Here is a 21,007-nt window from a genome sequence, read left to right on the forward strand (position 1 = left end):
TAGAAGAAAAGCAGCAATATTTTAGTCAAGTCATAGAATGCTGTTTCATCAGTTCAGTCTCATGTACTTAATCTTTCTTCTGTTGTGGTTCGATCTTCCAGATTGAATTCTGGGGTATAATATTCAACTCCAGACTTTGTCCCTACAATTAAGCTGCCCTTTTTCTTAGTTTTTGAATTCTTATTTCTGTGTGTCTGCATTTAATTTTACTGACATAGCACTCCCTTAAGAACTTCTTGGAGATCTGGTCTGGTGCTGATAAATTCTTTCAGGTTTTGTTTATCTGAGAATGTCCGTGACTTTTCTTCGCAAATGAATGATAATCTTACTGGGTACAGTATTCTCGGTTGAAATTGCTTTTCCCTTAACACTTTGAATATATTTTCCTGTTCTTTCCTCACTCGCATTGTTTCCAATGAGAGATCTGCTGTTAGTCTGATGGGATACCCTTTGTAGGTAACTTGCCGTTTTTCTCTTGCCAATCTTAGTATCTTGTCTTTGTCTGTGGTTTTGGTCAATCTGGCTATGGTGTGTCTTGGAGAAGATCTTCTATTTGGGGTCCTTTTTATTTCTAGGGACTGAATCTTTGAGTGCCTCTCTAGGTTTGGAAAGTTTTCTTGCAGGATTTCATGGAATAGATTTTCAATGCCCTTATGAGTCTCTTCACCTTCTGGGATGCCTATTATCCAGATGTTTGGACATTTGATGGTATCTAGTATTTCTCGTATATTATTCTCAAATTTTTGGGCAATTTTCTCAGTCTTCTTGGTGGATTTTTCTAGGCCAGCCATTTTCTCTTCTGTGTCTGAGATTCTATTTTCTGTATGATCTAGTCTGCTTTGAATACTTTCAAGGGAGATTTTGACTTCCTATATGATAGTCTTCATCTCTAATAGTTCCATCTGATTCTTTTGTAAAGTGTGAAATTCCTCTTTTAGATCTTGCAAGAATTTCCTCACCTCCTGGAACTCAACTCCTTTCTCCTTCCTCTTCTGCAGTTCATTGTCTCTCTTCTTTTCCATGTCTGTTAGCTTTGCCATTATGAATGTTCTAAATTCTTTATCAGACATTTCCATGATTTCCATTGAACTGTGTGCGGATGAAGAGGATTTATCCTTTTCCCTTGGAGGAGAGGTATTTTCCTGCTTTCCCATGTTCCTTGTGGTCCTGCAGCGATTTCTAATCATCTGGTGGATGATTGGTTTCTTGCCAAACTTGGAAGTTCAATCACACAAGTTTGTGTGCTGGAGGCTGAATTACCAGCGGAAAATCTTCATTTCTCTGTTTCCCCCAAAATGGCTGTTTCTCAGGAACCATGAAGGTGTCTCTTCAAGAAGGCCTGTTCCTTGACTCTCCACGCAAGTTTGTGTGCTGGAGGCCGAATTATCAGTGGAAAATCTTCATTTCTCTGTTTCCCCCAAAATGGTTACTTCTCAGGAGCCCTATTCATCTGTTTGTGGACATTTGGGTTGGTTCCATGTCTTAGCAATTGCAATTAATGCTGCAATAAATGTATGGTTCTCAGAATTAAAAAAAAAAAATTAGCAATTGAAATTTAAGTGATATACTGCTCTTTCCCACCTCTGCTATATTTTTTTCTCTTCACATGAACAAGTGAATATATATGACTTTAAAAACCATTAAATTGACCCTTGCGCTATCTTAAATTACCCACAAAATGACTCAGTTATATCCTGTGTTACAGCTGAAGAAATTGAGGCTGAGTGATGTGTGATATACCCAGACACATCTCTCTGTTTAGAATTCTTAGCCCTTACATGCTTATACAGCAAGACCATTTAAATGTACACTGATCTTAAGGTAACCTTGGCTTTCTTTCCCCTCACATCTAGGACTGTGAATTACCATCTTGTCATCCTCCCCCAGCTGCCCCAGAAGCAAGGAGGAGCACACACGGTGTACCAAGAACCCAGTGGCGATTCGGGTCTTGGACTCCAGTAAGAAATAGACTAGGGAAAGTGGGGAGGGCAAGGGGGAATAAGGATGTTCTCTGACATTACTGTAGAAAGCGGACAGCTGCATAGTAAACAACCATTTCAGATACATATCTGCATTATTTCACTTCAATGCCCAGTGTTCAGCCACATGCGGAAAAGGAACCCGGATGAGATATGTCAGCTGCTGGGATGAGGACGGCTCTGTGGCTGATGAAAGTGCCTGTGCTACTCTGCCTAGACCAGTGGCAAAGGAAGAATGTTATGTGACACCCTGTGGGCAGTGGAAGGCTCTGGACTGGAGCTCTGTAAGTGAGCAAATTCTTTGGAATTGGGAGGAACTAAGGAAACAGTGAGGGAGATGAAGAGTCAATGGGTAATATTTCAGAGTTGGGTTTAGTTTATGTTTAAATTATCTTCCACTTATTTGTAGGGAATCTTAGTTAAATATGCAAGGATTATACATGTTTTAACCAATGTATAAATCAAGTACAGTATGCTTGAGTACCTATTCTCTTAGGCTGAGGGACAACCTTCATTGAGGGACATCAGAATGCAGCAGGCTTGTAGAGTACCTAGTGGCAGGCTAGAAGAGAGTGAGGGAAGAGGCTCTTACTTGGAGCCTTGGTGTTTCCTGCATCCTCTGTCTCTTGAGGTCAGATGGCTCTTGGCTTCCCTACGGGAGTGAGCCTAGGCTGCCTCTCTCAGTGCACAGTGAGGCCAGCCTCTTGTGCACACCGAGCAACATCTGTGAAAGATATAAAAGAATGGGCCAGCTAGTGGCGTGGTGATTAAGGTGGCTGGGTCCTGTATCCTGGCAGCTTGAAAACCACACTGGGTGCATGTGTGTGCATGCCCAAAAATCCCAGAGGAGAATGCGGGAGAAGGGATTGCAACATGGCTATCCTCCCTGAGGGATGCTTTCTCATTTTCTCTCTCCCCTCTCTCTGGTAAACACATATACTCTCTAACAAAATTAAAAAAAGAAAACAAAAGTAGGAAAATCTTGACTTCAGGCAGCTTCTGATTTTTGGCCTGTAAAAATCCCAGAGTGTGGGCAGTGGAAGGCTCTGGACTGGAGCTCTGTAAGTGAGCAAATTCTTTGGAATTGGGAGGAACTAAGGAAACAGTGAGGGAGATGAAGAGTCAATGGGTAATATTTCAGAGTTGGGTTTAGTTTATGTTTAAATTATCTTCCACTTATTTGTAGGGAATCTTAGTTAAATATGCAAGGATTATACATGTTTTAACCAATGTATAAATCAAGTACAGTATGCTTGAGTACCTATTCTCTTAGGCTGAGGGACAACCTTCATTGAGGGACATCAGAATGCAGCAGGCTTGTAGAGTACCTAGTGGCAGGCTAGAAGAGAGTGAGGGAAGAGGCTCTTACTTGGAGCCTTGGTGTTTCCTGCATCCTCTGTCTCTTGAGGTCAGATGGCTCTTGGCTTCCCTACGGGAGTGAGCCTAGGCTGCCTCTCTCAGTGCACAGTGAGGCCAGCCTCTTGTGCACACCGAGCAACATCTGTGAAAGATATAAAAGAATGGGCCAGCTAGTGGCGTGGTGATTAAGGTGGCTGGGTCCTGTATCCTGGCAGCTTGAAAACCACACTGGGTGCATGTGTGTGCATGCCCAAAAATCCCAGAGGAGAATGCGGGAGAAGGGATTGCAACATGGCTATCCTCCCTGAGGGATGCTTTCTCATTTTCTCTCTCCCCTCTCTCTGGTAAACACATATACTCTCTAACAAAATTAAAAAAAGAAAACAAAAGTAGGAAAATCTTGACTTCAGGCAGCTTCTGATTTTTGGCCTGTAAAAATCCCAGAGTCCAGGCAATAGCTTAGGATAGATGAAGAAAGGGATTCATATCTTAAGTAAATACTATTTGAGAAGTGCAGAAAAACAGAGCTGTCTAAAAACCCAAACCTTTGCATTTACTTGTTGCATGGCCTTAAGCAATCTGGTAGAAGTCCTTGAGCCACAGCTTCCTCTTTTCGTAAGAGATACCAAAAAGAATATCCATTTAGGTTATTGTTATGGTTATTAGAGGTTATATATATTAAATGTTTGACAGAAAATTGATAACTCAATAAATGATAGAAAATCTCACTTTCATGCCTTGAGCCTCCAAACATCCAGCTATCCATTCATCCACTCATCTGTCACTTTACCCTTCTATCAGATCGATCTGTCTATTTACAGATACATTTGTGAAAGCTTGCTATAGGAAGATCAGTGAACAATATAGTTTCCACCTTCATGGATATTATTCCTAGTGGAGGAGCCAATCAGTGAACAAATAAATATATAATATAGCAACAGGTACTGGTGAGCACTAAAAAGAAGTCAACAGTGTAATGGCCTAGATGGAATGCATTTTTAGATAGGGTGGTCAATAAAAGCCTAATGTTGAGCAATACCTAACATAAGTGAAGAAGTGAGCCACATGGATATCTATATGGAATAGCAAAATGTACAGCAGGTATGAAGTCCCTGAAGCAGCAGTGTCCTTACCATATTCAAGAAGCATTCATAAGGCCAGTATAGGTGGAATGCACCGAGTAGAGAATGATAGAGGATGTGCCAAAGAGTTAAAAGATATGTACGAGTAGAGGCTATATCATAAAGAGTCTGCTAGGTGAACATAAGGATTTTGGATATTATCCTAAGTAAACTGGAAAGTCATCGAGGGAACAACCTGATTTGACTTATGTTTAAAAGGTCATGTTTTGTTACATATAATAACACACTGAGGTGGGGAATGTCCAGACCATAAACAGAAGCTCAACTATAAGGCTACTGAAATATAAGGGGGCATTAAAATGTTCATGGAAAATAAGTATTATGAAAAAAAATTATGCATGTATTTTCTTTTTGCACCACAGTAAACTCATACTCTAATTCCATCATTGCATAAACTTCCTGAAGTCCCCTCATAATCCTGGCAAGGGAGGGTTATATGTTGGGCTAGGGAGGTGACTGTGGAGTGATGGAGATGGTGAGAATGTCTGCATTTGAGATAGGTGTCAAACACTGAGATGACAGGATTTCTCAATGACATGGATCTGAGGTAGGAAGAAAGTGGAGAAACAAGGATGATCCTAAGTTTTTTGAACATCTGGGAAACTGGTGGACCTTCTACAGAAATACACTTCAAGAATTTATGGCCGACTACCAATGACCAACCCTTACTGTTTCTGAATGTTCAATGTAGTGCTCCGTGACGTGTGGGCAAGGTAGGGCAACACGGCAAGTGGTATGTGTCAACTACAGTGACCATGTCATCGATCGGAGCAAGTGTGATCCAGATTACATCCCAGAAACTGACCAGGACTGTTCCATGTCACCATGCCCTCAACGGACCCCAGACAGTGGCTTAGCCCAGCACCCTTTCCAGAATGAAGACTATCGTCCACGGAGCGCCCGCCCTAGCCGCACCCATGTGCTAGGGGGAAACCAGTGGAGAACAGGTCCCTGGGGAGCAGTGAGTATTCACTGAAGGCTTTAATGTGCTTGCTTTCCCACCACAAGTAACGTTTAGGGGAAAACTGATAAAAAACACACACACACACACTTTTGAAGCATTCTTTTTTTACCTTTGAAAGTATTGATGCTGTACAGTTTTATTTGCTTTGAGTAATTCATAATGGGTTAATTAGTCCCTGAAGAGGTTCCCTCTGATGATAACTGGCCACATGCACTTGTGACCTGCCTTGATTGGGTGGAAGAGGGAGTATAACTGCTAGGTGACATGATCAAGTGGTCTCCTGGAAAATACTGTGAAAGCTGTGATGACTGACCTTGCAGGTAACAGGCAGCTCATTCTTGTAAGGGAATTAAGAGGACAGAGAAACTTTTCTGAAAGGAAATTCTCCAGTGTAAGCTGCTTTCTTCCCTTCTCTTTTCCAGATGAGTGCTATCTCAAAGTTTCATGGTTGCTATGTGATTTGGAGGAATAGGTTATTGTCCTGGATTGGGGGTCTAGGGGTTGGTGGCTCTAGACTAGGTAAGATTTGTGCTTAGGGGAGAGATGTCTCCCCTAATAGTTAGCAGCACAGGTTCTGAGGAAGGTGCTTTGGTTTGATCCAAAGATTTGCTTTCATTTTTGGATGCCTTAGGCAAGTCCTCTCCACTCTCTGAGTCTGTTTCTTCATGTGTAAGACACAGATAACAATAATTCCTGCTTTCTAGGGTTATTGTAAGAAATAAATGAGGTGATCCAAATAAAGTGTTTTTGCACTCTACCTGCCACAGAGAATTTAGCAAGTGTTGACAGTTGTCTTTTATTGTTATTATGATCCTTCAAATTAGGACAATCTTGAGAAATATTTAATAACAAAAGAAACATACACTTCGGGGTGTTTTAAATTTTTACTAAATAATTTTCAAAAGCAAAAATATAAGTATGTTGTGCCCTTATACTAAGATACTGTGCTCTATAGGCTGGAATCACATGGAGGCCCAGGTTCAAATACTGGGTATAGTTGCATGTATCTGTCATCCCAGAAATCTGGGAATCTGAAGCAGGAGGATCACAACAGCAAAACCCTATCTCAATCAATCAAAGAAAATACATTTTAAAAATAATAATGTTTAATACTGGACATATTTTTAAATTTTATTTATTTAATTTTATTTGTTACTATAATTTATCTTCCTTTTTTACTTTGACTGGAAGGAGACAGAGAGAGAGAGAGGGAAAGTGAGAAAGCAAACCGCCAGGTTTGGGACTCAAACCACGGACATCCATGTGGGAGTCCAGCACCCCAACCACCACGCCACCTGCTAGCCCCAATACTGGATATATTTAATGGAACCATAGGAGAGGTAATGTACAAAGGATCCTGGATAGGCGTATAGTTAGTTGTTCACTAATCACTCAGGAGTCTTCTTTTTATTTTTTTTTTTTGTTATTCATTTCCTTCCAGTACTGCTAATTGTGTTTAATTATTTCTGGACTAAAAAGGATTAAAAGGAAGTTGTTTATTTCCTACTATGGTATGTTTCAGTAAATTACAGGTACAGTACTTGCTTGTGAATACTAATTAGCCACTGAGCTTTTGCACTCACTGCAAGTATTGGTTCTATGCAGAACAGATGCCAGGTTGCCCAGAATCTTTCATCTCATTCTCTTTTGCCTCCCACTGTAAGGCGGCTTTTACCTGAGTTAGAAGAGATTTCAGTTCAGAAAAGGTGATCAGGGAAGGTAATTACTGAGTATTTCATGGTGGTTGTTGGCTGAAGGAATTTAAAACTCACAGGTGTGTGTTTAATGATAGCACTAGGAATTTTAAAAAATTATAATTCTATTCCTACTTAAGACTCCACTTGGGAATGTTGTATTTTTTTAAGACTGAATGGTTTTCACTTGGGCAGAGTTCCCAATGAGGGAGGATTAGGTAAGTTTTTGCAACAATGGGCAACACAATTCTTTTCCTCTTGCCTGTTTTTTGTTTGGAGATTTGTTTTTCTTTCTAATTTAAGTGAGACTGAAGTTAGACAATAGGATTTTTAGCCCTAGTTTGTAGTTGACTGACTTCCAGGAGTATAAAGGATGTGCATGCATCTTTGCATTGTACAGTATACAAACTGTATGTGGCCTTCCTGCCTTCCATTGCAGAAAAGGCAACAAAGTATTACAAACACTAGAAAATAGGAATCTGAAGTTTTTAGTGAATTCTAGGGTAACAGTCTCATTTTACAGTAGATTTATGCCTAATCTGGAGCTCTCTGCAAGGTTGTCCATGTGTTAATAATTAGGGATCTCTGGTGCAAACAAAAGAAGAGAAAATGACTCAAGTGAGAGAAGAACAGATAAAATTGTGAAGAAAAAGACCAAAGTATCTTTAGGAATCTAGCTCTGTGGTTAGCAAGTGGGTTTTTTTGTTGTTTTTTGTTTGTTTGTTTTTTCCTTTTTTTTCCTTTCTGTTTGTTTTTATTTTTGCAAAGAGTCATAGAGTAAATCAATTCAGCCATATGGACTATACAATATGAGTTTATGTTGTTGCAAAAAGATTCAAAGTCCATAGTTTATTCATAATATACATTTTCCACAAACTTCTTGAGGGCTCTTGTATTATAAATCTATTTATAACATGAAACCTCTTCCTAACATTTTAAATTCTGGTGCCCAGACAGAGCCAATTAAAATAGCAATAGTTCTCTGTAGGCTTTTTTTTTTTTTTCATTACTTAAAAACAGTTTTTTACTATGTAGTAAGCTGCTTAAGAGTAGAAAACAGATTTAGGGCAAATATACCAATATCCTCAGAGAATAGGTAGAGTTTTGTTGTTGTTGTTGTTGTTACTGTTGTTGTTTTACTATAGGGTGCCAGAGAGAGAAAGAGAGAAGGAAAGTGAGAAATCACCCTCCAGTAGGGATGGCGTGCTATAGTCCCTTCTATTCTACCTTCTTTTGGGATTTTGGGTACGCGTGTACATGCACCTGGTGTGTTTTTCAAGCTATCACGTCCAGGATTCAAACCACACAGTTGTTCAGTGAGATCCAGCTGCTTTAACCTCTGCACTACCTACTGACCCAAGGTAGTTTATAAACTGAAAAATATCTAAATGTTTTTGCAAACAGAACTTATAAATCTGCTATCCTACTGAAATTTTATATTTAAAATTTCAAACCTGATTGTAAAATGAGAGCATCCAGACCATTTAGATTACATTTTAAAATTGCTTACAATTTGACAACCATAGCAGAGAAGTTGAACTGTGTTCTAATGTAGTAAGCAACAAACTGCATCCATGTCTTCATATGGAGAAACTGACCAGCAAGAAGCAATGTTTGAGCATGTTTTGAAATAAGACTGGTCTGAGCTAGAGTTAGAGAAAGCACAATTCAACCCTCAGAGCCTGGAACTCAAACAATGGTTGAAAATGTAGTTTGTGACTTCATAATTAGTGAGAATTACATTGCTTTATGGACCAGAGGGTTATTTTATAGGCAAACTGATTTTATAACTTAAGGGTCAGAGTGAAGGATACTAGCGAACTCATTGGTTTGAAAAGAAAAGAAAATTGTGGAAAGAACAAACAAGGTGTAGATAAGTAAGAGAGCTGTGAGAAGCTTGTGTGGGAGATGAACTGAAATGCAAACATGAAACAATGACAACCATGAGAGAGAGTATGATCAACTAACAGTACAGCTGAATAGAGGTTTATCAAGGTAGACTCCCTTGGGAACCAGCAGTTAGCATAATGGCTATGTCGCTGGACTCCCACATAGTCGACCGCGGTTCGCATCCCGGACTCGGTGGCTTAAAACTCACGCTGGGCGCGTGTGCATGCGTGCCCAAAATCCCGAGAGGAGAATGGAGGAGAAGGGATTGTGGCGTGACCATCCCCCCTGGGGGGGTGATTTCTCGCTTTCTGAACGCACGCGCCCTATAGCGAAAATCTCTCCAAAAAAAAAAAAGATAGACTCCCTTAAGTTCATTGGGGAAGTAAAAAATAAAACAAATCTTGTTACCACTAGCCATTGATTTGTAAGCTATTGTAAAGGGAGAGAAGGTAGGAAATAATGGCTAAGTGACGTTACATGATGCTTTCCTGGAGTAATTGAGTGAGTTCTTATGGAGGTTTAATTTCAGCCACTGGCAGTTCTTTAACCAAGTAGTTTGACCTCTATTGAAAAGAAGTCAACTGTAGGTTCTAAATAAGCACCTTAAGTTTTGAATCAAAAAAAAAAAAAAAAAAGGATTTCCTCTGAACCAGCAGTTGGTGTAATGGCTATGTCACTGGACTCCCATGTAGTCGACCGTGGTTCGAGTCCTGGACCTGATGGCTTAAACTCACACCAGGTGCATGTGTGTGCGTGCCTGGGATCCCTTAAAGAGAATGGAGGAGAAAGGATTAAGGCATGGCCATCCCCCCTGGGAAGTGATTTCTTGCTTTCTGTCTCTCTCTCTGTCTTTTTGGCAAGTGCATGTGCCCTAAAGCTAAAACCTCTCCAAAAATAAAAAATAAAAAAGGATTTCCGAATAAATTGTAGTGTTTGTTAACACCTCTGTATTTCTCATAAATGGGGAGAGAATAGAGGACAGTAGGTTGGTACTACTTTGGAAGTCACAAGACATTATCATTCATTAGGCATTTATTTATTATCTACTGAGGACAAACCAGCCACATATTGCCTTCCATGTGTGTTTCTAAGATGTGTACATAAAACAGCCCCACCATAGGAAAAGTCCTCAGTTCTGATTACTTTTCATCCTTGTGGATAACTTGAGAATGATTTCCATCGCATTTGTCTCTGAACTTTCAACTAGTTGCTTTTTGTGCCCCTAAAGTAGAGATCAAGGCGGGGATTAACTTGTTACCTAATGTGTTCAGTGTTCCAGTACCTGTGCTGGTGGGTCCCAGCGGCGTGTAGTTGTATGTCAGGATGAAAACGGATATACTGCAAATGACTGCGTGGAAAGAATAAAACCTGATGAGCAAAGAGCCTGCGAATCCGGACCTTGTCCTCAATGGGCTTATGGAAGCTGGGGAGAGGTGAGAGTACACCACCCATCTGTATTTCTAACTCAGAGGAGTTGGGCTGACCAAACTGTATTACTGTTCACAATTTATTTTATGGAAGAAAATTCAGCCATAGCAGAACCTTCTGGATTTGGGATTAACTAAGGCACCTCTCTTAACTTTGGACTATTTTAAAAGTGTACCAGGGCGGGTAGGTGGCATTGTGATTGAGATGCTGGACTCCCACATGGCTGACTGTGGTTTGAATCCCTGACCTGGTGGTTTGCTTTCACACTCTTCCTCTCTCTCTCTGGTCAAACTGAATAATAATGTTGAATAATAAAATTGAATAAATAAATCTTTTTTTAAAAGTGTACTTATTACCAATAAGAGACAGTTTGTATATAGAAAAGAGGAAAACTAGGAAATACTATAGATAAGTGATTTGTTAACCTCCAGTGATTAAAAAAATAGATGCTCGTAAAATGATTAAAAATACATGTTAGGGACCAGCAGATGGCATAATGGTTATATTGCTGGACTCCTACAGAGTTGGCTGCAGTTTGAGTCTCAGAGCTAGTGCCTTAAAAATCATGCTGGGTATGTATTTATGCCCAATATCCCAAGAGGAGAATGGAGGAGAAGGGATTGTGGTGTGGCCATCCCCACAGGAGATGATTTCTCACTTTCTGTCTCTCTGTCCCTCTCTGTCTCTCCAGCAAGTGCATGCACCTTATAACAAAAATCTCTCTTAAAAAAATAATGTGTGTTAAATTAGGCCATGGAAGTCTTACCATCTTTTTTCATAGTCTGGGTGTTTGTAATTCACCTGTGTTCCCATGGCATAATCTCTCCCGATATTCCAAATTCCTGGTGAAGCCAGAATGCATAAATGTTACTACTATTAACAATGTGATGTGCTTTAATGGTAGAAGTAAACAGTTGTGTATTTTTTAATAATGAAATTCTTCAGCTGTTACCTTTTAGAGTTACCTGCTATGACTGATAAAGATCTATGGAGTATTGGGGGCAGACAGAACTAGATCCCATTTTCAGCCTTGACTCTTATAAACTTTGTAACCTTGACAAATAATGTGACTTTGTCAAATGTTTACATTCTCATCTGTAAATAGGAAAAATAATAATACTACTTTATAGTACTGGATATTATATGACATAGTAACTATCAAATGCCTAGCACTAGCCTTTAATCAATTAACTGCTATTAAAATAATATAGTAATTAATACTAATGTTAATAAATAATAGTAATAGTGCTAGTATTATTATTATTAAATGGGATTTTTGACCCCTACTACATGTGGGGCTTAGATGCTTTATGTTTTATGTTTAATTAACCAAGAATATGAGTGGTCTTCAAAACCTTCATTCAAAATGCACTTTATGAAAAAGCTATGCACAAACCTAAATATTTTTTGCACTAAAATAAACTTATACTTTAATTTCAATTTCCATGAACTTTTTGAAGTCCTCGGTATATCTCTCTACCCTTAAATCCATAGGGAGAACACATGCGGAAAGCCTGTTGAGTAGTTCTGTATTAACTGTAAAAATGTATCAAGTAGAACATAAAAATTATAGGCCCCTAGGGGGCGGGGGGGAGGACAAATGAGATTGATGAACCTTTAGTCCATACTCTTGGCTAACCCAAAAAATGACGTGTCTACATTTCATGGTTTCATGATGTAACTAGCAGTCATAGGCAGTCATAACAGAGATTTTGGTACCCATTCATTGACACTTACGTCATTCTGGAGAGCTTTACTAAAAGCAAGGAAGGGGAGGGAGACTTTGAGACTCATGTGTTGTGGATTTCCCAAAACTTTTGGTGTTCCATCCTGTGGGGCCTGTGATTAAGCTTCTGTATTTGAATCCGAGCCAGGAGAGTACATAGATTTGCAGGGATGCTTACTGTCAGCATGGGCCAGATTATTCCAAATTCTGTGGGAGAGCTGGCCTTGACACAGCAGGGAAACCAAATATCATTGTTCCTGGATGGGAGCATAGCAGCACTGTCCAAGAAATACAACTTGTTCCTGTCTCAAATATTTGGAATTAGCTCGGAGCCAGGACTTTATCCAGCATTCCCACCATGCTGTTTATTCATTCTCATTTCCAAATCCTAAGATTTGGAAATAGAGTGAAAGATTTTAGCCTCAGGGCCAGCCCATGGCCTGATATTTAAAGTGGGAGGATCTGACATGACAGATCACACAGTTCAAGTTCCAGATCCAGCAGCTTGAAAAAAAATACCAGGTATGTGTATATGTGTGCCCAAAATTCTAAAAGGAGAATAAATGGAGAAGAAGGGGTTATGGCATGACTCTTCCCCTTGAGGAATCTTTCTTGCCTTCTCTCTTTGTCTCTCTTTGGCAAGTACACATGACTTCCTGCAAGTTTTTTTTAGGTATTTTAGCATCTTAAAGGTCGGTGAATATTAGAATTAGAGAATAGGCAAAGGTTGGTGACAGCTTCTTAGAACTTGCCAGAAAATAAAACTGGCTATGTCATTACCTCTTTATCTGTTATTAGGTAGTTATTGTGTCTTTGGTTTTTGAGGGTTTTGTTTTGGGTTTTGAGTTTGTATATCTCAAACAGTCTTACCTTACTCACTTGCTAATGTGTTGAACTTAATCAAGTTAATTAGCCTCTCTTAACTTCAATTGCTCCATATATAAAATGGGACAAATAATTATACTATCTTACTGATAAGATAATGTCTGTTAAAATCCTTAATACAGTTGAAAAGGAAGCATTCAAATGATACCCACACAAAGGTAGTGGATTTTGTCTGTTGTATGTATCACTGTTAATTATTTGACTTGGTCCTATTGATCATAGACTTAAGTTTCTCAGTGTAATAGTTGGGCTGTGGAAAAATTCTTACGGGGAAAGAAAATTGGTCATTGCCTTCAAACAAAATAATTGCAATTTTTTTTCCCCTTCTTCCAGTGTACAAAGCAGTGTGGTGGAGGCATGCGAACAAGACTGGTGGTCTGTCAGCGATCCAATGGTGAACGGTTTCCAGATTTGAGCTGTGAAATTCTTGACAAACCTCCTGATCGTGAACAGTGTAACACACATGCTTGTCTGCAAGATGCTGCATGGAGTACTGGCCCTTGGAGCTCGGTACGGCCCTAACTGTTCATGTTTGCTAACCAAACTGTCTGATCCCAAGATATTCTGGGGCACTCCTCTGCAACAGATAATTGGCACACTTACAAGGGCAACCCAGAAACTACTTTATAAATGGCATATTATTTTCTCCATATTGACGCATAATAGAGTCAGCTTTTTATGATATTGCCAAAGTGACTTTACAGAATACATGTACCTCATTCAGGACCTAGTGCCAAGAAGTAGCTTCCTTTTCCTAGAAGATACATGTGTATATACGTGCATATGTAGTGATTTAAACAAATGATTCAATAGCAGACATTCTTTTCTTTTCTAAGAGATGGTACTTTTGACTTGAAGGAAGGTAGCTGCTTCTTGAGGCCAAAGCAGTTTATCTGCAGTGACTATAATTTTCCTTCATGTGACTCGGGTACAACTTTCAACACAATTGCTACAAAGGCTGTGCCCATGAAAGAGACTGACATCATTTTGAAAATGCAAAAGACCAACAGCAGATTCAGTGACCCGATGCCTTTCAAGGTGTCTGAAATGTTTTTTCTTTTCCACTAAGACAGGAGACATTCTTTGTTTTGGTCCTAGATTTCCTTAGCTGTCCTCTTAGATGGTAGCTACATGCAACAGGTTTGCCACTATAAGTACTAAGTAAATGCAAACTTCTGGGCAGCTCTTGGCAAACAGGACAGGCTGTGTCAAATAATGCCTTAGCTAAATTGTGCCATAAGCTGTGGACCCATTGGGGCTGTTTGATGTACATAGAGCACACATTGCTGTAAATACATTTATCGCACTGACGCTGAATTTAGTATTGTCATATCCAAAAGCCTTTTTTATTTACTATGGTTCTGAGGATTAGTCTTAACTATTGCTGAAACCAGCTAAAGAGCAGATGAAAGGAAGTGGCATGGTTAATATCTATTGGTGTTCCTAAGAGCTAATGGTTTCAATGTTTGAGGTTATGTCTGCAGGTGTAATACTTGCTAAATAACCACTGTACTTTAGATTTAGAAATCTACAAGAATTTAGAACATTATCTCAGCTGACACTGTTTAGCTGGGCCGTAGGATTGTATTTGTGAGTTTAAGGAATGCCAGTCTGTGTCGAATGTGCTGTTCACTATTTTTGTCTGCAATTACAACACCCTCCCGATATGAATTTATCAAAGATCAGAAATAACCTTAGAATGTCAGAGGTATCCTTTGACATTCCTGACTTCCTCAGTCACTTATTACATGTTATTTTTCATGAAATTTTCTGTCCTAAGCTTGTCCTATTTTCATCATGTTCATTCTGCTAACAGTAGAACCAACATCAGAGTTATCTTTCAGTAAGTCTACCGGTGGACCCAGCCATGGGAGTCTGCTTCTCAGCAGTCTGAGGCCCCTTGGGAGGCTGGGTTCACTTCCTGGCCCACCCCAAAAGCTGGGTGGGGTGAGGCACGCCTACATTCACAGCTATTCAGGAGGCTGAGACAGGAAGATCATGTCATAGTAAGAGTCTGTCTTGGGGTGGCAGGCAGGGGGAGGTGTAAAAAAGCTCTAACTCTCTGAAAGATGCTATTTTGTTAATTTCAACCAAAAAATACCTCTTAATCCTGGAAGAGGGTTACATACACCTCTTTGTTGTATATTCCTGTGGTTTGGTGAAAAACAAAAAGAAATCTGTGTTTTCCTTCCTCAGATTAATTCCCCTTATCCCATATTTTACTCTCTAGGAGCAGTTATTTGGGAAAGCAGAGAAGAAAAACATAGTTTCAGAGAATTTTAAAATGCAGTACTAGGGATATATACATAAGTTTCCCCAATATTTTCTTTCTTGAACTGTTTGCGATACACAGCTCAAATTTTTTACCCAGGATCATCATCCTCCCCACAGATATTTTAAGAGCTTGAATTTTAAAATATGAACCATTAATTATTTTAACTTGAGAAATAAAGTTTATTTACTGTAGTTGTTATTTGTGGGCCTGCACACAGTTTTCTGAAACAGAGGAGAGAGCAGATGAGAGAGAGAGAATAAAATTTTAATGCTCTGGTGTGCACAGAAATAAGTACATAGATTTTGAAAATATTTTTTGGCCTCTGTAGTTTTTTGTAAAGTGATCATTATTTGAATATATATATTCAAATGCCTCTACATTCTAAAAGTAAAGCCACCCTGCCAGGCTTTTAATTGTAATTTTAAAATAAATAAATAAAACAGGCTGGCAAATGGCAATGGTTAAGGTGCCTATCGACATTCGAGTCGTGGACCTGGTGGCTTGCTTTCTCATTTTCCCTTTCTCTCTGTCTCTCTCTGGTCAAATTAAAAAATAATAATAACAAATAAAACTAAATAAATAAATTTCTATTTTATAAAAATTAAATCAAAAGTTTTTCTCTAAGTAGATATGAAATATATTACTTTTCCTAAACATATATATGAGAAGGCAGTCTTTCAGATTCTAATTGTAGAATTTCGATCTTAAGTTTTTGTTTATTTCCGTGGATGCTTTAGGACATCTTAGTAATTCTAAATTATTTTTTTTTTGAGAGGTTTTCACTATAGGGCGCGTGCGCTCGCCAGACAGACAGAGAGAGACATAGAGACAGAAAGCGAGAAATCACCCCCCAGGGGGGATGGTCACACCGCAATCCCTTCTCCTCCATTCTCCTCTCGGGATCTTGGGCACGCACGCATATGCGCCCGGCGTGAGTTTTAAGCCACCGAGTCCGGGACGCGAACCGCAGTCGACTATGTGGGATGGGAGTCCAGCGACATAGCCATTATGCTAACTGCTGATTCCCAGTAATTCTAAATTTAAGCATACCTCAGTGAATCGTGTTAATAGCCATAAAGCCACATCTATGGTGCTTCATCATTGCAACTGACAATGAAATTAACAGCAGCAAAAAGCATATTTAAGGTGCTAACATGTTGCTTTCAGTGGAAAGGAATTAGTTTTAGTAGAGCCCAAGGGTCGCAATGAGTCCTTTGGCCCAGTTTCTTTTCTCTCACCACATACTCCCACACCGTAGATAATGTCAAGCAGCAACTTCTGAGGTCTGAGCAGGCCTTCGCCAAGGTAGTGACAGTAGTACTATGAAAAAGCAATCTTTAGGGAAGAAACGTAATCTTTTGGGAAGAAACCCAATCTTTAGTGAAGAAACACAGTAACCCATTGTTACTGTGGCTTGCAGAATCTAAAATGAAGTTTCTGTGAACTTAGGACTTAAGTACCTATTTAGACTGACTAAGGGCTCTGGCTCAAGCTTTGCAGATTTAAGAATTTTTATTATGATTCAGTCTTTTTTTTTTTTTTTGTCCTTTATAAAATGGGTCCTTAGACTCTTTCTTGGTAATTATTTTTTTAATTCTTTCATGAGAGAGGGAGAAAGTATGTGTGAGAGAGAACAGGTATTCCTAATAGGATCTTCACACTGCGGTCCAGTAGCCAGGATCACTGGCACACGTGTGCCCAGCAATCCCATGTGCAGGAAGATCCCAGGACACAAACCCAGTACTTCTCATATGATCTCAGCATCATAGCAGAGTGTTGCATTACCACTGCAACATCATGGCTGGCCAGTAATATTCTGCTTTCTAATTCCATGCATATACCTTTAAGTCAACTCCTGTAGTCCCAGGAACACAGAATAGTGAATGCACACATCCCATGACTAGAAGGATAATGAAAAGAGAGCTCTGTACTGTCAAATCACAGTAGAAAATAGGTTAAAGACCCAGAGCATCCTAGAGGAAGCTAATTCATCTCGATGATTAAAGTTCAAAAGTCTACCAGGTGATGCTCTATATCCAACATGGTTCTGTAGTATTCCTTTGTGCATTGCTCCCTATATCTGCATGCTGATCAACTTGGAGAATGTGATTTTTCTTAGAAGAAATTTTTTGTTTGGGCTCTTCATGACAAACTTAAAAGTGTTCTCTGAGCCTTGCTTTAGGTGCTTTGGAATATTGCTTGTCGACCCAAATAATGAGAATTTATGAGCTCACAAAAGAATTGTGCTTTTGTTTTCTGCCTGGCCAACTTATGAATTTGTGTCTACCTCATTTTCATATTAAAGTTTGCAGGTTCTGTAGGTAGGAAGAGAAAAATGTTTGACATCAGTGTTTATAACCTCAGTGCATTTATCTCTAGGAAAAATAAAGACTGTAAATATCATGTTCATATTTTCCAACAGTTTTCAGCAGCTACACCTAGTATTTTCTGAATATTTTGAGCAGTACAGATATCTTTGTGTTTATATAATAAAGCATATTTATTTTTACATGTTATTTAATTTTATATACAATGTTTTAAAAATTAACTATCAGCGGACTGTAAAGGCAAATAAGCTCTGTGAATTAGAAGTTAATGTGTATGTTTCTTTTGGCTTTAAAAATATTTTAATTTTGTAAATCCCTCCAATCTGTACCACCCCTGCCTCAAATCCAAGTAGTCAAGTGTGAAGCTTTGTGTAATTAGATAGCTTAAATTGTGAATTTTAAAAGGATACTTAAAAAAAATTAAGTTGAAATGATGCTTAGTTACATAAACAAAAAGTATGAGGCTTAATATTTTGTTGGGTATGTTTTTCTTTTCTAGTACTGTTGTCCTTATTCATTAGGTCTCAACTATGAAATACGAATGCTACATTTATTGAATTTGTAGATAATGACAAAACATAGCTAGAAGACAAAAAAAGAAGTGATTAGAAAAAATGGTTCTGAACACATAAGAGAAGCTGGGTACCAGAAAAAACAAACCTAATGTGCATAAATTTGATTGCACCTTATTCTTTGTGTTCAGATAACTGTGAAAGGTTTACATCAACTTTGTTATGTGTTCACCTGCAATACATCTCAGAAATTATTTCTTATTAAATAAAAATGAGAAAAATATTGTAACAATAAACTTGGAAGTGTCTATAGAGCCTATCCTTTTCAAAAAAATATGAATCATAAAAATTACCCCAAAGGTCTAATGACACTTTGTTCCCCTACTGAGCCTGCACTTCGCATTATAGTTTATTATAGGATTTGCAGATGAAAGAGCCAAAATAAGAGGGTTCCTAGATGAGTTAGAGGCTTTTTTTGTACAAGATGTGAATTAAGATTATGTGTCCAAAGCAAATGAAAGCAAGAAATGATTTAAATGAATATTCATTGTATACCAAACCAAGTTAAGCAAATACACATCCCATTAACTCTCTTGCTATCCTCTAAGAGAGGTGCAATTAGCAACTTGTTTGACTATGTTTAATGACCAGGCCTCAATGTCAGTATATTTCCTATATTAATTCTGTTTTGGTAGTTAGAAATAGTCTATGTTCAGAATGAATTTTTAGGCTCTTGTTTATAGTCAATAAAGAATATGTCTAAAACTCAACTTTCATCTAAGTTCAAAACTATTTAGCAATTTTTTCCATTGTCAGAGGACATATGCACTTGCCAAAGAGAGAAAAACAGAGAGAGAGAGAAGGCACCCTGTGTTGGGCATGGTCACACCACAATCCCTTCTCCATTTCTCTATCTTACCGAGATTTCGGGCACACATGTATTGATATACTTACCCAATATGTTTCCATGTGGCCAGAATCAGAGTTCAAATGGTTGGCCAGGTGGAATCTGACTACTTTAACCATTAGGCTCTCAGACTAGCATTATTGAAAGAATTTTTACATTGTCCATTTGATTCCAACAGAATTCAAATTTATTACTGCTTTTGGTAGATTCCCATAAGGAGCAGTTGCGAAAACTTTGAATAACTGTTTAAGTTTAGGGAATGTCAAAATATCCCTCCCTTTTATTTTAGTGATATAATTTTAGATGGATCAGGAGGATGATATTAAGATTTTTAAATACAAGGAATATCATATTAAATGCATGGAGGTTTTTTGTACATATGATATTTTTACTAAAATGAAAACACACCTTGAACAGAATGCTAGCCCTTTGTTTTTATTGTCAGAGAAAGAGAGAGAGTAGATAGGCAGGCACCCACAGTAGGGTCTCATCTCACCACAGTCCCCTTCCTCAGCCCTCTGACCAGTAAGGATCATGAGCTTACCCCCAGCATGTTTCAGGTTGACCCCAATCCCAGTAGTCAGCTGTGTGACTTCTAGAGTCATATGGCATATCAGTATAGTACCACCTATGCCACCAGAGCTGAGCCTGTTGCTAGTACTTTTAAATAAGAAATAAGAGCCACATTATTTGGTTCTTTGAGTCTGGAATATGAAAAAAGATTGTTAAAGCATTATAAAATTACAAATTTTATCCAAGGCTCTATAAAGCACTCATCTCTAGTGTGTTCAGAAAATCAGAATACTCACCTGTATCTATTTCATTGTTGACAAACTTAGCAGGTTTTACAGTTCAGTAATTTTTTTTCAGTGTTTATAGTGATTGTCTGCCCATGAAAGACTAAACTCCTGCCTTTTGACAGCTTAATCGTGGTAGCTTGTATTTCTATATTTCTGGTTTTAAAAAGTCCTAGGGTGGGGAGGAGTAGGGGTAGAGGGTTATTGAACTCTGGGGAGGAGTGTAGGTCTTCTTGCTGACTCAAGTTGTGGAGCTGCCCTTCTGGGATTGAAAAGAATAGAAACTTTGGAATGTGGAATGGGAGGTGAAGATTGAATCCAAGCATAATTGAATGGGAAGGAATCTTGGTGATTTGTAAAGGGAGTTGAGTCAGATTTATTTTGAGGGAGGGAGTGAAGGAGTGAAACACTCTGGGCCTTCCTGTGAAAAAGTCATTCATTTTTTTTTTTTTTGGGGGTGGGGGGAGAGATTTTCACTGTAGGGTGCGTGCGCTCGCCAGACAGACAGAGAGAGACATAGAGACAGAAAGCGAGAAATCACCCCCCAGGGGGGATGGTCACGCCGCAATCCCTTCTCCTCCATTATCCTCTCGGGATCTTGGGCACGCACGCACACGCGCCCGGCGTGAGTTTTAAGCCACTGGGTCCGGGACACGAACCGCGGTTGACTACGTGGGAGTCCAGCGACATAGCCGTTACGCTAACTGCTGGTTCCCAAAAAGTCATTCATTTTTAACAAATAGTTTTTAAGTGTCTACTGTGGGCCAGACACTATTCTAGGTGTAAAGGATATGACAGTGGTCAAGTCAGAGATACTTAATTTAATAGAGAAAGAAAATCTATTATTGAATGAAGAGAACTAAACTCATGTAATCCAAAAATTGACACTATTTTTCTTGGCAGCCTTACCAATATTGAAAACTAAAAATACAGATTGCCATAAGGATATGTATCTTCATGGTTGCTCATGATGTTTGTTCAATAAATATAAATTAGTGGGGCCAGCAGGTGGAGCAGTGGCTAAGACTCTAGACTCCCACAAGACTGACCATGGTTTGAGTCCTGGACCTGGTGGCTTACTTTCTCACTCTCCTGTTCTCTTTCTGTCTCTCACTGATTATT

At 38.9% G+C, this 21,007-nt stretch overlaps 1 protein-coding gene across 2 annotated transcripts in view; it reads left to right on the top strand.

The window, feature by feature from the left end:
• Positions 1-21,007, top strand: part of ADAMTS9 (ADAM metallopeptidase with thrombospondin type 1 motif 9) — a 190,574-nt gene that overhangs the window by 100,202 nt on the left and 69,365 nt on the right. For both annotated transcript variants that reach the window (XM_006158026.3, XM_006158025.3), the window contains 5 exons: positions 1,854-1,958; positions 2,096-2,263; positions 5,172-5,441; positions 10,300-10,461; positions 13,401-13,577. In XM_006158026.3, coding sequence (XP_006158088.1) covers positions 1,854-1,958; positions 2,096-2,263; positions 5,172-5,441; positions 10,300-10,461; positions 13,401-13,577 — 882 coding nt within the window. The remainder of the gene's footprint in view (positions 1-1,853; positions 1,959-2,095; positions 2,264-5,171; positions 5,442-10,299; positions 10,462-13,400; positions 13,578-21,007) is intronic.

Source organism: Tupaia chinensis, unplaced genomic scaffold, assembly GCF_000334495.1.
Source record: "Tupaia chinensis unplaced genomic scaffold, TupChi_1.0 Scaffold000569_1, whole genome shotgun sequence".
NCBI lineage: Eukaryota > Metazoa > Chordata > Mammalia > Scandentia > Tupaiidae > Tupaia > Tupaia belangeri.